The 18,459-nt window shown below is 41.9% G+C and overlaps 1 protein-coding gene across 1 annotated transcript; it reads left to right on the forward strand.

Annotated features, from left to right (window-relative positions):
- The first annotated feature begins 1,100 nt into the window (after positions 1 to 1,100).
- LOC142497946 (uncharacterized) lies at positions 1,101 to 17,664 on the forward strand. The gene is made up of 5 exons (XM_075606419.1): positions 1,101 to 1,251; positions 2,781 to 2,894; positions 10,749 to 10,925; positions 13,544 to 13,696; positions 17,194 to 17,664. Exons 1-5 carry the CDS (start codon positions 1,200 to 1,202, stop codon positions 17,352 to 17,354), a joined length of 657 nt encoding a protein of 218 aa, XP_075462534.1. The 5' UTR covers positions 1,101 to 1,199; the 3' UTR covers positions 17,355 to 17,664.
- The last annotated feature ends 795 nt before the right edge of the window (positions 17,665 to 18,459 follow it).

An 18,459-nucleotide genomic window follows, 5' to 3' on the forward strand; every position in this document is an offset into this window, starting at 1 on the left:
GTACATATTTATTAAGATACATTAAAAAATACTGTTAAAAAATGGGTTTTATAAATTCAATAATTTAGCTGCCATAGAAAATTTAGTAAACATATTAGAATCTTTGTGGATACTAAAAACAGGAAACTAGAAGGAAACGGCGCTACTGCGCATGTCTGAAAAGAAGCTCCCAGGATAATCTTCACAAAACTTTATTGGACACACACAGGGCTACACCAGCATCTCCCCCTCTACGCGTTTCACCCTTTCACAGAGGGCTTCGTCTCGGAGTCTCCGAGACGAAGCCCTCTGTGAAAGGGTGAAACGCGTAGAGGGGGAGATGCTGGTGTAGCCCTGTGTGTGTCCAATAAAGTTTTGTGAAGATTATCCTGGGAGCTTCTTTTCAGACATGCGCAGTAGCGCCGTTTCCTTCTAGTTTCCTGTTACCTCTTGACGGCGGCACGCATGAGCCAACGAGGAGAGTTGGCCCCAAACCGGAGGAAAGCAGGTGAAGTATCATATCCCTCTCCCTGCACCGGTTACCTCTGTGGCCTGGCACAACTCCCTCGCATGGCTCTAGTGTCTGAAGTTTATAGACCTGGTTAATACACCGATGCGCACGACAGACCCACTGTACTTGGATACTAAAAACAGCAACTATTACAACAAGAATAAAATCCATAAACTTACATTATATTATCATAACTCATTAATCAATCATATTAAAATAAAAACAACATATCTAATCTAATTGGTCATTATTTGTAAATAATTATTTTACAAAGATAATTTTTAAGTTAGGTGAAAGAAATAATTTTTTGCTCAATTTTCAACTATTAAATATATGTTATATTTGCGTAAAATTGGTATGTTCTTGAATAATTTGCCAGCTCTATAGGTTACTTGATAATATCTATTTCCTGTTGCCAGTGAAGCACTTTAATTAAAATGATGGTTCCCATGGGTTATGATATTGGCATAATAAGGAAAAGGAGATTTACATTAGCTACTGTATCTTCAGTCACTATCAGTGTGCCAAGTGTCTTGTCCAATTCTTTTGTTGACTTTCTCAATCCTTACATCCCTGCCACGTCAACTAACTTTGTTTCAAATGTCTTATGTAATCCTCTGTAACATGGGTATAAATAACAGGACCGGAGCTTGTGTTACTCTAACCAAAAGAAGAAGGCACTAGAACACAAAGAACTTCTTCTATCAAAATGACGTATTTCATTTGCACTCTCTCTATCTTCGTGGCTCTAATGAGTACAGGTGAGCTGATTTATTCAGTTTCTTAATTTTCATGTACTGTACCAACATGTTTACAATGTAGCCAAATTAAGGATTTGTTATTGGATTGTGCATTCAATATACAGTAATAGCATGTGCTGATTTAGAGAAATTCATTCTTGCCCTAGTCATACACAATTGGGGACTCCGGGTGTAATGTAGCACGGTCTTTCACCTGTAAAACTGAGCAATTTAATAGCACCAGATTAATCAAAGAAACTAAAAACCTATTCAATTTCAACTGGATTTTTTTGCATGCCAAATGTGGTGCTATATCTGGTCCACAATTGCAGTTGCGAGAATATGATACAAACCCCCATCAATGTCAGCGGTTGATCTTTAAGAAATATGTTTTACCAACTCATCCTTCCTAAGCTTTAATAACTTCACCACTAGTCCATATTCAATCCACCATAACAAACATTTTGTGACAACTTGTAAATATTGTTATTATTTGTTGTGGCCCAGGAGATAAAAGCATTCTGGCATGTGAGAAATGCACTTTGCATGTCCAATTATATAAATGCAGGATTTTAACATTATCTATTATATGTGTCAAAATTATTTATAATTACATGGAGAGAGGGTATTGTATAGAATGTCTTTAATTATATAGCGCCAAAAGTGTACTCAGCGCTTCACAGGGAATTATAATTATACAATAAGTGCAGCAAAATCAGACAATAGGAGAGGAAATCCCTGCCCCGAAGAGCTTACAATCTAAGAGGTTTAATGGGAAACTTACAGAGACAGTAGGTGAGGGAATAAGTACTGTAGATGGCAGTGCTTGGTCACAATGGGTGGTAGAAGTGACTGAGTGTGGGACAAAAGCCATGAATGCAGGCTATTGGGATGCTTGATTTGTGGGGTAAAATTTAAGGAAGGTCAGTGCTAAATGAAAAGGTTAACACCATTTACAGGGGAAGAGGGTGTAGGGAGGCATGAGTGAGATCAGGTGTGTATGTCTGGCTTCAGGTTTAGGGGAGATCACCAGCAGCAGGAAGGAGTAGATAGAGTATGTGAATAGAGGATTTGAGTGGGTGTTTTTTTATTGAGGGATAAAGAAGTTGTTGGGAGAGAGGTGTATATATAATGGTGCAGTGGGAAGTGGAGATGTTGTAGACAACAAAAATGCTCACAAAGGAGTGAGGAAACAGTAAACAGAAAAAGAAATAGGAAGGGCATAGTGAGATGCAGGAGGAGAGAGTTCCAAGGTACTGGAGGATAAAAGTGTACAAATAAATCACAGATGTTAAAAGTCAATGTCTCACTGTGGCAAAGTTGTAATGCAGAGTCCAGATCTTCCTCCAATCTTCACCTCCAATTTCAACTCCAAAATTAACCCTTGTAGACACTTTTTATGTACACTTATGATGTGACGCTTTTGATGTTACACAGGGTGGCATGATACCCACAAGTCTGTCTAATCAAGATCAGCACATGAGTAAGTACAGTACACCATGTAGTCTCCTTCTTGCGCTATTTTTATCCATCTCTATCTTTTCTTGCAGTTCATTGCATCAAATGCAAACAATGTTGGAATCTGAATACCACGATATGTTCTGGAAACAACATTATTGATTGTAAAGGGTCTTGTATAACATACTCAGAAAACTTAACCATCGGTGAGTAATATCTTTACAAAAATACATACAGTATTTACAGTATCTAATATTCCATATCACTAAATGCAACAGGTATTTCACAAGGGGAAAAAACATTAAATAATTAAAACCCATTGAGATCCTTTAGGTGCAAAGATGAATGGTGTACTTATGGTTTGAGGGGAACTTTTGGGTGTTTAATACTCAACAAACAATTATTTAATGTAAGTATTGATTTATTTATTCTCCTCACTTGTTTAATGTGGATTACATAAAATGAATTGAGAAGTAAAAAATTGAAACAATGATTAAGAATACACGTGCTCATAATCTTTTTGCCAATGTTGGTTATAGTGGAGAATATTAGGTAAAGACGCACATTGGGAAGCTTTCCCTATTACTAACTCGTTATATGATCAGAACAGTCTTTATTAGAGGATAACATAATTGCTTTGGATTTGAAAGAGAAGAATTGTTCTTCTTGCATAATCATTTCCTATCAAATAAATTAATACTGGTATAATTGTGAAGCAAACAGTACAAATCAGAGGGGGTATATCTAGGTCTTAAATTGTGTATAAGATACTGTATGTCATAGAAAAAATACTAGGGCACTCTCTCTAACCGGTGAAAAGAGATAGACAAGGCACTGATGTTACCATAATTGAGGGCCCCTGCATGCACCCCAATGATGGCACACTACTTTGGAGTGCAGTGTCTGCAGCTCAAAACCTTAAAAGGATCTTCCCATGATCCTCGGTAGAATGTGTTAGAAAGACAAAACAAGGGGAGCGCAGAATAACACATGAGGTGTAAGGGAATATAGTCACAATGGTAGAATAGCTAACAAAGTACCCAGGTTGCCTGACACCACAGTAGTGCAGAAGGGTTTATGAACCACAGTCAATGCACTTACTTGGTGTAGTCAAAGCAGTGTGGATGATGGTGAATAAATGCACAGAAATAATACTCACACGGCCCTGTGTAAGTAAAGAGTCCTCAAAAGGTTTCTTTTCTTTGTTCCTCTGTCTGTTGGGGCCTCTTCTGGATATTCTGTCTGACTCTCCCATGTATGAATTTGCAATGACAACTGCGCTCCAATGCTTGATCACAATGGGATTGTGGAAAATGGACTCAGGCTAATAAGAAAAAAGTTGTGTGTGCTGAGCACGCGCATAGTAAGTGAAACTTCTTTGACTTTTGTCACAGAAATTGTATTTGTGTTGGTGATGTTTTAATTAAAAATCAAAATACAATTTCAGTTACAAAACGCAAATAAATTTGACTTAGAATGCGCGTGCTCGGCACACATCCCATGTATTAGCTATTTGCACTAAGTGTGAATTCCTTGTGTGTATGTGTGTCAGTGTGTGTGTATGTCAGTCAGTCAGTCAGTCAGTGTGTGTGTGTGTGTATGTCAGTCAGTCAGTCAGTCAGTCAGTCAGTCAGTGTGTGTCAGTCAGTGTGTGTGTGTGTGTGTGTGTGTGTGTGTGTGTGTGTGTGTGTGTATGTGTATTTGTGTCAGTGTGTATGTGTAAGTCAGTGTGTGTGTCAGTCAGTGTGGGTGGGTCAGAGTGTGCGTGGGGGTGTGGGTGAGTCAGTCAGTGTGCGGGGAGGGTGAGTCAGTCAGTGTGCGGGGAGGGGTGGGTCAGTCAGTCAGTGTGCGGGGAGGTGTGGGTGGGTCAGTCAGTCAGTGTGCGGGGAGGTGTGGGTGGGTCAGTCAGTGTGCGGGGAAGTGTGGGTGGGTGGGTCAGTCAGTCAGTGTGCGGGGAGGTGTGGGTGGGTCAGTCAGACAGTGTGCGGGGAGGTGTGGGTGGGTCAGTCAGTCAGTCAGTATGCGGGGAGGTGTGGGTGGGTCATTCAGTCAGTGTGCGGGGAGGTGTGGGTGGGTCAGTCAGTCAGTGTGCGGGGAGGTGTGGGTGGGTCAGTCAGTCAGTGTGCGGGGAGGTGTGGGTGGGTCAGTCAGTCAGTGGGGGGGTGTGGGTCAGTCAGTGTGGGGGGGGGAGTGTGGGTGGGTCAGTCAGTGTGTGGGGGGGGTGTGGGGGGGTCAGTCAGTGTGTGTGGGGGGGGTGTGGGTGGGTCAGTTAGTGTGTGGGGGGGGTGGGTCAGTCAGTGTGTGGGGGTGGGTGGGTCAGTCAGTGTGTGGGGGGGGTGGGTCAGTCAGTGTGTGGGGGGGGGTCAGTCAGTGTGTGGGGGGGGGTTGGTGGGTCAGTCAGTGTGGGGGGGGTCAGTCAGTGTGTGTGGGGGGGGGGGTCAGTCAGTGTGTGGTTGGGTCAGTCAGTGTGGGGGGGGTGGGTGGGGGGGTCAGTCAGTGTGTGGGGGGGGGGGGGGGTGAGTCAGTGTGTGTGGGGGGGGGGTCAGTGTGTGTTTCAGTCAGTCTGTGGGGTGGGGTGGGTGGGTGAGTCAGTGTGTGGGTTGGGTCAGTCAGTGTGTGTGGGGGGGGTGGGTGGGTCAGTCAGTGTGTGTGGGGGGGGGTGGGTGGGTCAGTCAGTGTGTGTGGGGGGGGGTGGGTGGGTCAGTCAGTGTGTGGGGGGGTGGGTGGGGTCAGTCAGTGTGTGGTGGTGTGTGTCAGTGTGTGTGTGTGTCAGTCAGTGTGTATGTGTGTGTGTGTATGTGAGTCAGTGTGTGTGTATGTGAGTCAGCATGTGTGTATGTGTCAGTGTGTATGTATGTGTGTGTGTGTGTGTGTCCTGCCCCCCTCTCTCCTGACTCTCCCCAGCACACTTGTCCTCCCCCCAGCACACTTGTCCTCCCCCCAGCACCCTTATCCTTTCCCTGCACCCAGACCCGTTCAGCATTCCCCCCCCCCCCCATTCCTACCAGATCGCGGCACAGAGGAGATGGAGGCAGTGTCGGCGGGGGGAGAGGGAGAAGCGCGTCATCGTCAGCTGGAGCCGACTCGGAGGCTTCTGATGGTGCTGTGGGGGACGTGGGGGACACAGCGCACTCATCACCCCCCTCCTCCCCCCCGTTACCGGAGCAGGAGCAGTTGTATGCCTCGGCCGGGGCATGCACCGGGAGGAGAGGCCGCAGGAGATCAGTGCCTGCATAGAGCCCCGGGGAGCAGTGTGGGCTTCAGTGTCCCTGTGAGGAGAGTCATGGCGTCTCGAGCGTCGCCATGACTACCGGGCATGCGCAGCATATCAATGGGCGGGGAACGGGCGGGGAATCAGTGGCGCCGTCACAACTGCGCATGCGCGGCATGGCAGCGGCCGTTAGGAGCGGCTATTGCCGCCGCATATGTCACGATGTGTGGGGGGGGGACTCGGGGGGGGGACTCGGGGGGGGGGCAATTAGGAGCGGCGCCGGCGGCTATCGCCGCCGCCGCCGCTTCTGATTTGTGGAGCGGGTGTGATGTCAGTGTTGGGGTCGGGCTGAGCCAGAACACAGCCCGGCCTCAACTGCCAGCACTGACGTCACATCCGTTTCATTTCTGTCTCCACAATTCTTTTTTGCCCCATCACGAATGAGGTGCCACTAAGGAAGTTTCACTTCAATAACCATCTCTGTGGGGCCAAATGATCCCTGAGGTAGGGGCAGACAATGAAACCCCATGACACCTCCGATAAGGACGGTCCCCCTCCAAAAGAATGAAAAGTACTCACATGCTGCACTGATCCAAGTTCCTGCAGGATGTGCAACCGAGTAGATGCAATCAGCTGTAGAATAAGACAGAACTGGCGCATAATCCAATGAAGTAGGTCCCAGGAAAGAAGAAAATGATTTATTGATAACATTTCATCCAACAAACGGAGGATGAGGATGAGGTTTCTCTCCTCCGTTTGTTGGATGAAATTTTATCAATAAATCATTTTCTTCTATCCTGGGACCCGCTTCATTGGATTGTTTGGATTTGGATTGTTTGTTGATTGGATTGGAACTTTTTAGGGTTAGGGTTATGGGTTACCGTTATGTTTTTTAGGGCACGGGATTAAATGTATGGGTTTTAAGAAAAGGAGTTACATTTTCAGTTTTTAAGGTAAGGTGCAAAATGTAGGGTTTTTGGCTAAGGGGATATGGTTAAGCTTTTAGATTGAAGGTTTTTAGTTAAGGGGTTAGAAGATACATTACCTGTGGTGGCCAAATCTCCTGGCATTGAAAGGACCACTGCTAAATGGCTATGGCTAATTGTCCTACAGCAAAATGTCTGCAGTAATTTACATGATTAGATAAACAATACATGGAAAAGCTAGGCAAGTGCATGAAAAGGGTAATTAAACTAATTAAAATAGGGAGTCCTGATCCAACAGAACAAAAGCAGCCAATCTTGCCTTTCGAAGGTACTAGAATACCAGAGATTTGCAATAGCTTGTACATGCGAGATGGGCTTTAAGACTATGCTACTACAGCATGCACACCTGTGCAAAGAGTAAATAAGACTTTGTTACTTTGGTACATACTGTATAGTGTGGTGAAATTCTTTCCCCACAGAATTATTCCACTTTTTCCTTGATATTCACTATAAACCAATAGTTTGGGGTGTTTATTCATTTTACCATTTCTTTAATGCTACTTTTCTTTTCCTCTGTGTTTTATTTCCAACCAAGTCGCACACATATGAGGGACAATGTGTAGTGCTTATTGTGAGATCTTAACATGCAGTAAGAGTTGTGTACAGTATGAAACAAAGAAAAGCCCGGGCGCTCCCTGATTAAGTTCTTAAGAACAGGGTCAATGTAACAATGGAATTTACAACCTTATAAACAAAGGTCCCCTCTGGTTCGTCTTCTTGTCCTATGGCTCAGACCCCAATAGGGTCCTTATCCAGGATCCTTATTAGTACAGGGATATAGAGAGTGAAGAATTTGGGGTGTCTGGAGTATCTAATTAGATATTTGTGGGTGTGTTTGAAAGATATAATAAATCACTTACACGGCCTTGTGTAAATGCTCTCACAGCAAGGTTTACTTGTCTTGGTGTTCCCTCGGTCGGTTGCCTTCTTCTTTTCAGGACTTGGTTTTCTTTCTGGATATCTTCAGCGGTCCTCGGCTTACAATGAGGATGTCTCCCTCGGAATCAATAGATTAAAACAATGTTTTAGAGGGTGATACAAGCAGTATTGATAAAATCCAATGATATATATATATCTTTATATTTATATAAGGCAGTAAATACTGCCAGTACTCACACGGGCTAGTGTGAGTACAATCCTAGGGGAAGGTATCTTTTTATCCAAAGTTGATCTTAGCACGTAATGATCTATAGATGTATTAGGGGTCTGGTATGTAATGATAAATATAAAAAATGATACTCACACGGCCTTGTGTGAGTGAATGCACATCAAGGTATCTTTATCTTGACAGTCCCCTTTTTCTTCTTTTCCGGTTCTTGCTCTTCTTCCTGATTTTCCTCGGTGGTCTTCAACTTCCAGTGTGGTAATCCCCCTCGGTGTGAACAAATAGGAAAACAATTGTTAGTGGGGAAACGTCAACATAAATCAGTGGCTACCCACTAGAAGAGCACGAGCAGATACGTCAAAACAGCAAAATGCTGCAGGCACTCACACGGGCAAGTGTGAGTGTAGTCCTAGGGGAAGGTATCTTTTTCTCTTTTGGTGTCTTTAAATCTGGTGCCCTGTAAGGGTAATGATGGTCTAATATATATAGGTATATAAGAATCAAATTCAAAATGATACTCACACGGCCTTGTGTGAGTAAATGCACATCAGGGTATCTTTGACTTCTTTGTGATACTGATAGTAATAATCTCCAAATGCCAGTGTAGGTAGAAAACCCCTCCCTGGTGTAGATGTAAAATTGAACACTATCGCGATTTTCGTGGGCTGCAACAAAATTTATTAAAGAACACTCTAAAAACGGAACATATTTAAAAACAATAGAAAAAATGCATAGAAAGAAAAAGCCAGCCGTCTGAAAGAAATTTGCTCGTGGGTCTCGTGGAGCGCAGCTAACTTGCTCCGCGTCCGGATATAGTGCCGCCTCCTCTCAGATCCACTCCTTGACGGTGGCTGTGCTGGGTCACAATTGCCTAGTGGTCAGAGCTCTGACCACTAGGCAATTGTGACCCAGCACAGCCACCGTCAAGGAGTGGATCTGAGAGGAGGCGGCACTATATCCGGACGCGGAGCAAGTTAGCTGCGCTCCACGAGACCCACGAGCAAATTTCTTTCAGACGGCTGGCTTTTTCTTTCTATGCATTTTTTCTATTGTTTTTAAATATGTTCCGTTTTTAGAGTGTTCTTTAATAAATTTTGTTGCAGCCCACGAAAATCGCGATAGTGTTCAATTTTACATCTACACCAGGGAGGGGTTTTCTACCTACACTGGCATTTGGAGATTATTACTATCAGTATCACAAAGAAGTCAAAGATACCCTGATGTGCATTTACTCACACAAGGCCGTGTGAGTATCATTTTGAATTTGATTCTTATATACCTATATATATTAGACCATCATTACCCTTACAGGGCACCAGATTTAAAGACACCAAAAGAGAAAAAGATACCTTCCCCTAGGACTACACTCACACTTGCCCATGTGAGTGCCTGCAGCATTTTGCTGTTTTGACGTATCTGCTCGTGCTCTTCTAGTGGGTAGCCACTGATTTATGTTGACGTTTCCCCACTAACAATTGTTTTCCTATTTGTTCACACCGAGGGGGATTACCACACTGGAAGTTGAAGACCACCGAGGAAAATCAGGAAGAAGAGCAAGAACCGGAAAAGAAGAAAAAGGGGACTGTCAAGATAAAGATACCTTGATGTGCATTCACTCACACAAGGCCGTGTGAGTATCATTTTTTATATTTATCATTACATACCAGACCCCTAATACATCTATAGATCATTACGTGCTAAGATCAACTTTGGATAAAAAGATACCTTCCCCTAGGATTGTACTCACACTAGCCCGTGTGAGTACTGGCAGTATTTACTGCCTTATATAAATATAAAGATATATATATATCATTGGATTTTATCAATACTGCTTGTATCACCCTCTAAAACATTGTTTTAATCTATTGATTCCGAGGGAGACATCCTCATTGTAAGCCGAGGACCGCTGAAGATATCCAGAAAGAAAACCAAGTCCTGAAAAGAAGAAGGCAACCGACCGAGGGAACACCAAGACAAGTAAACCTTGCTGTGAGAGCATTTACACAAGGCCGTGTAAGTGATTTATTATATCTTTCAAACACACCCACAAATATCTAATTAGATACTCCAGACACCCCAAATTCTTCAACCTGTGCTCCCCCTTTCTCTCTCTATATCCTTGTGTACAGTATGCACAGATATTGTTACTTAATACCTGTTCATGCACTTTGTTCTATAAATGTGTTCATAAAGAAAGATAGGGAGCCTTCCTATTAAATGAATATCCCTTCTACTTATATAACAGTAGCACTAGTTACAGTAAAATGTCAAGTTTTCACATTTCAATGCAAATTTGCCTAGCATATTAGTATCAAGAACAAATCAATCTGTTTTCCTAAATAACACTTATCACTTTAATAAATATGGTGAGATGACATTTAACCCCACAAGAATCTCAAAATCACACTGCTTGAATGAATAGGGTCATAGACTTTTCCTTCTGTTATTTCTTTTGCTCACACTTTCTTCTTTAATTCTCTATAGATTGTTTTCTCCAGTGTCTCTTTTTGGGTCTTATTCAATATTGTCCGACGTGGCTGTGCGGGTCAATTTTCATATAACACCAATTTTCATAAAAAAACAATTTTTAGTCAGAAATAATCTGAACGAACCCATTGGGAAATGTAGTAATACCCCTGTGTCACAGCCACTAATTGCCCATCACATACATCCACTGCGACATTCTGTTACTTTCCTCCGTGTCCTGAAGATTCTTTTGTTATCGTGACTGACGGGTTTTCCTCTGTGTCTATTTTAGAAGGCAAACCACTCCTATCAATCCGATCAGGATGTGAGGATTATCTAGCGCCACTTTATAAAGGGCTAGTGTGTACAAAGTTTCTCAGCATCAAAACACAAGCTGGGTTGGAAGCCGCTGTCACGGCTCAATGCTGTAACAGCTCAGATTGCTGCAATGAGAATCATAAGTATAAAAGTAAGTATACATAGATTTATAAACTTATACACGATCATGAAACTTAAAATTCCCCATGTAATATTTTCAATAAATGAAACATAACTTTTGTTGCAGGAAAATGTTGAATAGGGCAAATACACCTTTCCCTGATGCACACTAATGCAAAACAGCAATTAATTCCCCAGTGGCGTAAATGTGAATTTTGGGCCAAATATGACCTTATTGGCCGTTTCGGAGGATTCAGCAGAAGACCCTTAGTTTTCTGGATATTTTAGTTTGTTTTCATTAAAATTTGAACCTATATAAAATAATTAAAAATGCACATCTTGGTTTCATAAAGTACAGTGTTTTCCTGATTGGTGTCAAAAAGTGACCTCACAATGTCTCTGTATAAAGATAATGGGGTAAGATTTACCCAAAGGTGCCAAGTCGTAGGGCAACTTAATCACCCTTAAAAGAAATGTCCTTAATACGCTCTAAAATGTAACACCTTTTAATGAGCACTAGAACTCTTTATAGAGCTGTATATCTGAGTATCCCCTGCTCCCCCACCCCCAAGTTTACTGTAGTTTATAGTAAAGAAAAATACTCCAGACTAGTTATTACAGAGCGGTACTCTCTCAGTCAATAAGCCAGAACAGTTAATGAGAGACGCATGACACATGATTACATATAGTACGGCCCATAAATACAGGGCGGACACACTATTTTACATGTTACTTTACTCTTCCCATATCTCTTTTTGCTCTACGTAACCCCAGCTAAAGTCAAAAGTCAACACAGGTAAATCAAAATAGGTAAAAATTATGTTGGCTCATTGATTATAAGGGATGTATATTCAAGAAAATGTGTTGTTTAAATTCAAAAAGCGAAGACGGAGAAGTGAACAGGAGAAGTTCATGTATGACTTTTCCCAGTTATGTTGCGTGTTTTCGTTTTGGACAATGATGTACAGTACTATATATTCAAAGAACAGTAACATAGCGTTAAATCAAGTATTCTACTGTAATGAGCATAGCGTTAACTGGAACAGGTACTAAGGGTAATAACATGCAAATGAGGCTTTATTGTAGAATTGCACATCCTCTAAGGTCTGTAAAGATTAACACATTGACTTAATGTGACATCAGTGATGTCATACATAAACTTAGCGTTGCTCACATCCAGGACCTGACATAGGGCTTGGATGTGTTTGGATGGGTGCACAGTAAGTCACAGTTAGGTATGATTTAATTAGCATAGTGTTATTTTCCGGTATTATTTCTCTGTCTCAACTCAATTTAAAGACCTATATCAGGGTCTGTATGGGGGTAATGCTAGGTCACATTTAATATCACATTATTGGTCGATAACTAAATGTTATGCTACAATAATGTGATGTTAAGCCTATGCTAATGAGATGTAGATTTGCTGTTTTAGCAGTGCCATTATCTTTGAGGATACCATGATAACTCAGGAATAACGCCCATTTTTGGTTTTAGGTGACATCACATTAAGAGCTCGGATTTTACAAAGGTCATAATATCTTCTCCTACAAAGGAACAGCCAGCGTACATCTGTATATTTGTCTTTTCCAAGTACTGTAATGCACAAAGTAATGTGCATCTCTATTTGAACAAATAATTACATGTATGTACTTACTATATGCAGAGATGTTAAATTCCATGGGGCCTACAGTTTGTACTAAGATGATATTTTCATCTGTATTGCGCATCAATATTTTTGTTCTATAAATTACTACAAACCCTCATAAAACGTGCCTCGTAACTATGACGTTCCTTATAGGACATCATACATGTGATGCAGAGTTTCATTGTTTGGAATTCATTTTGACAGATTGCGTCAAGTTGAACGCCTGATTTATACAATTTATGTTAACAGAATTATGTGCATTTATTTGAATAGATAACTAGTGTTCATAAATTGAAACTATTGGTGTAATTCTACTTGCAATAGACATTCTGTAATAAGAATCTATTAACCTACAGTATATAATGAATGAAACACGTGTGCTGTGTCACATACATTTTTGGTTCATACATAGAAACTCAATTCTATTCCAACAATATAAGCACAATATAAGCACATTCCCTTGCTGTACACCCAAATATCCCAAATATCCCGGTGCACCCATGTATCTCACTAAGGTTATTTTTTAAGCATATGTCACACTGCGTTTAATACAGTTAGTATTGTACATAGGCGCACACACACGCGCAATTACATTCGAGATTTCAGTGCATTCATTTTATGCCAATAATGCAAATAGCAAATAGGCCCCAATTGTTCCACAGGTAACAGAAACCCTTAAACGTCAGGTCCCACTGATCACCATTTTTGTTATGTTTTCCTCAGAGCTCTTTCCCGCTCTGCTTTTATTTGTACATTTGGAAACATACTGTATGCACCTGGGATATTCTATACAAAAACCACTCAAGTTACAATGTATATTTTCGTGATACAATTTAGCTACATATAAATCCCCCAGTAATTGAGAAGCCCAAGTATACAGTACATTGTATCGTGTTATTCCTATTCTCACTGTGTTGGATTTGCTCTTATTGTTATAGAGCTGAGGAAGTATTAGTTCTTTGTGAATTATTTTTTTTATAACATTTTCTATTATTCTTTTCCAGATTCCCAAATAGATTCAAAACCTGCTTCGAACTTTCAATGTCCATCCTGTTTTAAAGCCAACACCTTAGATGAATGTGTGCCGACTAAGAATGTGGCCTGCATTGAAAATCAATTGCAATGTCTGAACTATATAGGAGTGGTACAGCTGGCAGGTAAGGATGACATAGTCACTGACGACACTAAAGACCTATTTTCTTTCTATAATGGAGTAGAGATGCTCACTCATAAATGCATTTTTTGTCAACTGCTTGTTTTTTATTGATTGTTATTTTTCTATTTCTGTTTATTGTTTTCACTAAATTGTTTAGTATTTGGATGGCTTCTTTTAATTACATTTTAGGATTGGTTAGTGTTTATTTCATTGTATTCTAGTATTTTGGTATAACATCATTTTTATTCTTTTGCAGTTTTGGTGTTAGAATAATTTGATTGATGTGTTGTTGAGGCGTAACAGTTTTTTTGTTCTTGTGGTGTTTACGTGCTTATTTATTTCTTCAATTGTTGTGTACTGTTGTGCTTGATGATATTTTTAATAGGATGGCCATTGTCTGCTATAGTGGCTTATCATGCCCATTTTATATTGGTATGATATACCACTGTGCCAATCAATGGGTAGAAGGTGTGGATACTTGTGTCGGGTTGGGTGGTTAGTCCTCATAGGTAGCGGGGGAGGGTGGGTTAACCCCTTAATTACTAAAGCGTTTGTTAACCTCTAAGGTGATAAATGGGTTAGGGGCCATTAGATTGTATTTTTTCTTGTACTCTTGATGCCAATGGAGGACATGGACCTGGAGTATGGTGATGAGGACGCCCTTCATCATGGCATGGGTAAGTTTAAGTTTTATTTACTTTATTCATGCTGGCTGGCTAATGTTTTATTTAGAATGGGCAAATTAGCTATTATCCATATCTGGATAATAGTAATTTTACCCATTACTCTACTGTATTTGTTGGGTGGGGGTGGGGGGTTGTTGGAGGTAGAGGATTCATGCCAGGGGTCTCATGTATTCATGTATATCAGCTCCGTAGACCCCCAGCATCAATCCGGTGCAGTAAAAGGGCATTTTGTTTCTATGTCCCTCTCTTGCCGCCATCTCACCAGCTTCATGCCAACTTTTACTGGCGAGAGGAATTTGGGAGTAAATTGAAACTATAGAGCCTCAATAACCTAATTGAGGCTTGCAGAATTGCAAAAATTGCAAAACTGGCGATAAGGGGCTTATCGCGTCACACCCATTGATGTGTTTTGGACGAGTAAAAAACATGGCAATTAATGCTTTCACCGCCCACTTATCGAGGCTTTCTAAATCGCTGTTTTTGCTGTAGTTATTTAAATAACTAGTGCCGGTGGGAATGGAGCTCAGGTACTAAGTAGCCATTCACCTCTCTGTCATCACGTGACCTCACACGGTCTTTCTAAAGGTGCAGTTTATTGTGCCACCAAAGGTCCAACGTTTCGGCAATAGATTGCCTTTATCTCCTTGATAAAGGCAATCTATTGCCAAAATGTTGGACCTTTGGTGGCACAATAAACTGCACCTTTAGAAAGACCGTGTGCCTGCTTCCATTCCTTTGCTCCCCTACACATCCGCACACAGGTACCTTGCAGGCCCTGCAGCTGGAACTTGCGGGCCAGGTAAATGCTGGGGCAATGCGCGCGCATGCGCAAAATGGCTCACCGGGAGCACAGTGACGCTGCCTGTGACCAGTTCCCCCGGGGCCTCCAGCACCCCGGGTGTGCGTTAGGAGCAAGAATGAGGTACTGGCCCTAGGCCTCTGCACACAATCACCTCGCAGGCCATCCTCATGCTGGCAGCTTTAGCATTGCCCTAATCATGGCTGGGGTACGCAATGTCACGGGGAAGCTGTCATAGCAACCATAGCATGGTCTAAACTACAGAACAAAAGCTGTTCTACTGTTGTGAAACACACATAAAGTACACACACAATGAAAAACACACAGACTCACACACACTTACCCGCACCCACAGACACGCGCACCCACAGAACACTGCAGACACCCACATCCGCAAACACCTGCAGCTGCAGACACCCACACACACCTGCACTCACCCACAGACATCGTCACGCATCCACACCCACCCACACCTGCACCCACTAACACCTGTGTCCACAGACACACACCCCTAGACACACAGACACATACACACACACCGTCACAGACACACACATACACACACCGCCACAAACAGACACAATATAAATATAGAAATGCACATAGCAAAAAAAAAAAAAAAAACTACAATAAAAACAGCAGAAGTACATACTGTAAACTACAAGCTGTGTGAACATATAACAATATATATCAAATTGATAAACCCGCACACAGCCCTAGCGCATTACCAAAAACAATGTAATTTATTAATAAAATGTAGAGGGGAAAACAATACCCGCTTACCAGAAGACAAAAAATTAAATTCACATATTGTAACAGATACAGATATCTTTGTATCTGTTACAATATTGTTTAAATACCCTCCGCCAGCAGAGGGAACCTCCGGATCAGGTTAAACGTCAGATGCCTCCTGCCTGCTGTACATACACACCGCTGTGGGAATCAGTAGTCCTCCGACACCAGTAACAACAGCTTCAGTGTCCATTTCAAATAGCAACAAACATGCAGGGCAATCCTGACGTAGTCAGCTGATGCTGACAAAACGCATTGGGTGACATCATCACGCTACTCTGAAGCACAACCTGTGTATCAAAGGGATTCTCTTCCAAACACGTTGCTGCTAGTGAGAGAGGGACGGATTGCCCCGCATGTTTGTTGCTGTTTGAAATGGTAGCCCTGACAGTCTGTGTAGGCTTTGGTTCCAAAAGTGCCAGCTCATATACAGTGCACAACAGTACATACTGTAACAGCACTATTACATTATTAATAAAAATATACTTTTAATATTCTCCTAAGTCTCTGGGTATAGGGAATAGAAAAGAAAGATGCCCTTATTCCCCACACACTATCATTAGACTTAGATGGACTCTGAGAGTCCCCTCACAACCTTATGGATGGTTGGAGTTCCCGTGAACCCCAATATAGGTTCTGGGCTACTTAGGCATTAACTAGGGTATCCCCCTTAACCTAGGGACCCTTATATTTACAGGGACACTTTTCATCCATTTTCCCCATTTACCTTTCTGCACTATGCTGAAGCAGGGATTAGTGGTGAGTCGCGCAAGTGTTTTCAATGAGAGGTATTGCCGGGACAATGTGTCTACATGTATCCGAAAATATGGCATGATTCCCGGGTACATTTTTAGGGGGACCGACAACCCCGGACTCCAACTACCTAGGTACATTCTGACAACAATTTCTGTGCAAAACCCCCCTTGAAACTCATCCGCTAGCAATCCTTACTCGCTGGCATCCCTGGGAAGGTAAACACAAACATTATCTATTACCGCATTTTACAGGTTCTGCATGCTTGGTTACTGGGTTCAAGAGCTGACTCTTCTTGGATCCTTTTTTCAGGTCAGGGGCAAACAAAACAGGTCTTGACCTTTATTAAGAGCTTGGCTACCCCCTCAATGTCACAACGCTCATATTAATATAAAAGCACAGTGCTGTGTGTGAGGTGTGTGTGTAATGCTGGCTAACCCAACATATGTCCTATCATTTGTCTTGCAGATGGCTCAGTAAGCAGCTATTCTTTCAAAGGCTGTGTCACCATGTTTGGGTGTGACCTTGGATTTGCTGTGTTACCAGGAACTAAGGAACTGAAATGTAAGAAAATGGAGTGTACTCCGGCTATACCAACCCTACCTACCGTTCCTCCGCCTCAAGCTTAGAATTGGAAAATGTAACATTTCAGTGTACTACAGTAACAAATGTTTAATCTGTCTTACAAGGAACTAAGTCATTGAAATGTAAACAAACGGAGTGTAATAAGGCTGAGGAAATCAAATAAATTGTCTTTACCCTGTAACTGCTTATCGATTAGTTGCTAACACAAGTTGAACCTGTGTCATATTTAGTGATATGATGCATGTATGAAGTAACCTTTCCTTAACCTTTGCTCTAGTGCGATTTCTGATCTGTATGTTTCATGACCAATTCATACAGACTTTCTGATCAATAAAGATTTAACTGCAGCAACAATACTGTTTGTTTCTTTATAAATATGTTTCTAATTTTCTCAGATATGTATGTATGTATATCATTAGGACAGGGTATGGAGCGCAAATACTCCCCGGTATATATGAAAAAGAAAAGGGAATACAGTGCAGCAATGCAAAAAGATGAAACCAGCAGGGAAAAGAGGGCAATTAAATTCCTGCCACTCACGTGGTATAGGACATGTTCAGGTAAATTGAGGTTGAAACCTCCTCGGTCAGAGCATAAAGTATCAGCAGTTGATCCCAGAGACAGAAAGGAGGTTCTCCATTCCGATAGATAAGAGAGAGCAGAAGACAGTACAGAAATGTTTTAACGAGCTAAATGCACCATTAGAAATAGTGATACTCTCACAAGCGTTGATACAAAACAAGTGGTATGACCACCATGGGTCCAGGAACAGCGCCGGAGACATGCACCGTCCCTCTCCTTACTCAAATGGGAAAGTGATGTCACTTCCAGAAGCGGCGCCTAATTACGGAGTGTAAGGAGGGAGGGTTGAAAATGTCTCTGCCCGGTGCAGAGAACTTCCTCAAGAGAGATAGCATCCTTTGGCAAAAAGAGTCTTCTTAAATAGTCCTACATTGCGTGACATCACGCTGTGAATTATATAGCAAATGACATACTGTACATTGCCGTCATACTATGGCATAAGCCCAATAAATGAATAAAAAAACAATTACTACAGTATAACTTAAACACTACCTAATTTATTTATACAGTGTGAATATTTAAAATGTGCCTTACCTAAACTGGATGCCGGGTTTCACGTTAGTCTGG

Source organism: Ascaphus truei, chromosome 6 (genome assembly GCF_040206685.1).
Source record: "Ascaphus truei isolate aAscTru1 chromosome 6, aAscTru1.hap1, whole genome shotgun sequence".
Classification (NCBI taxonomy): Eukaryota; Metazoa; Chordata; class Amphibia; order Anura; family Ascaphidae; genus Ascaphus; species Ascaphus truei.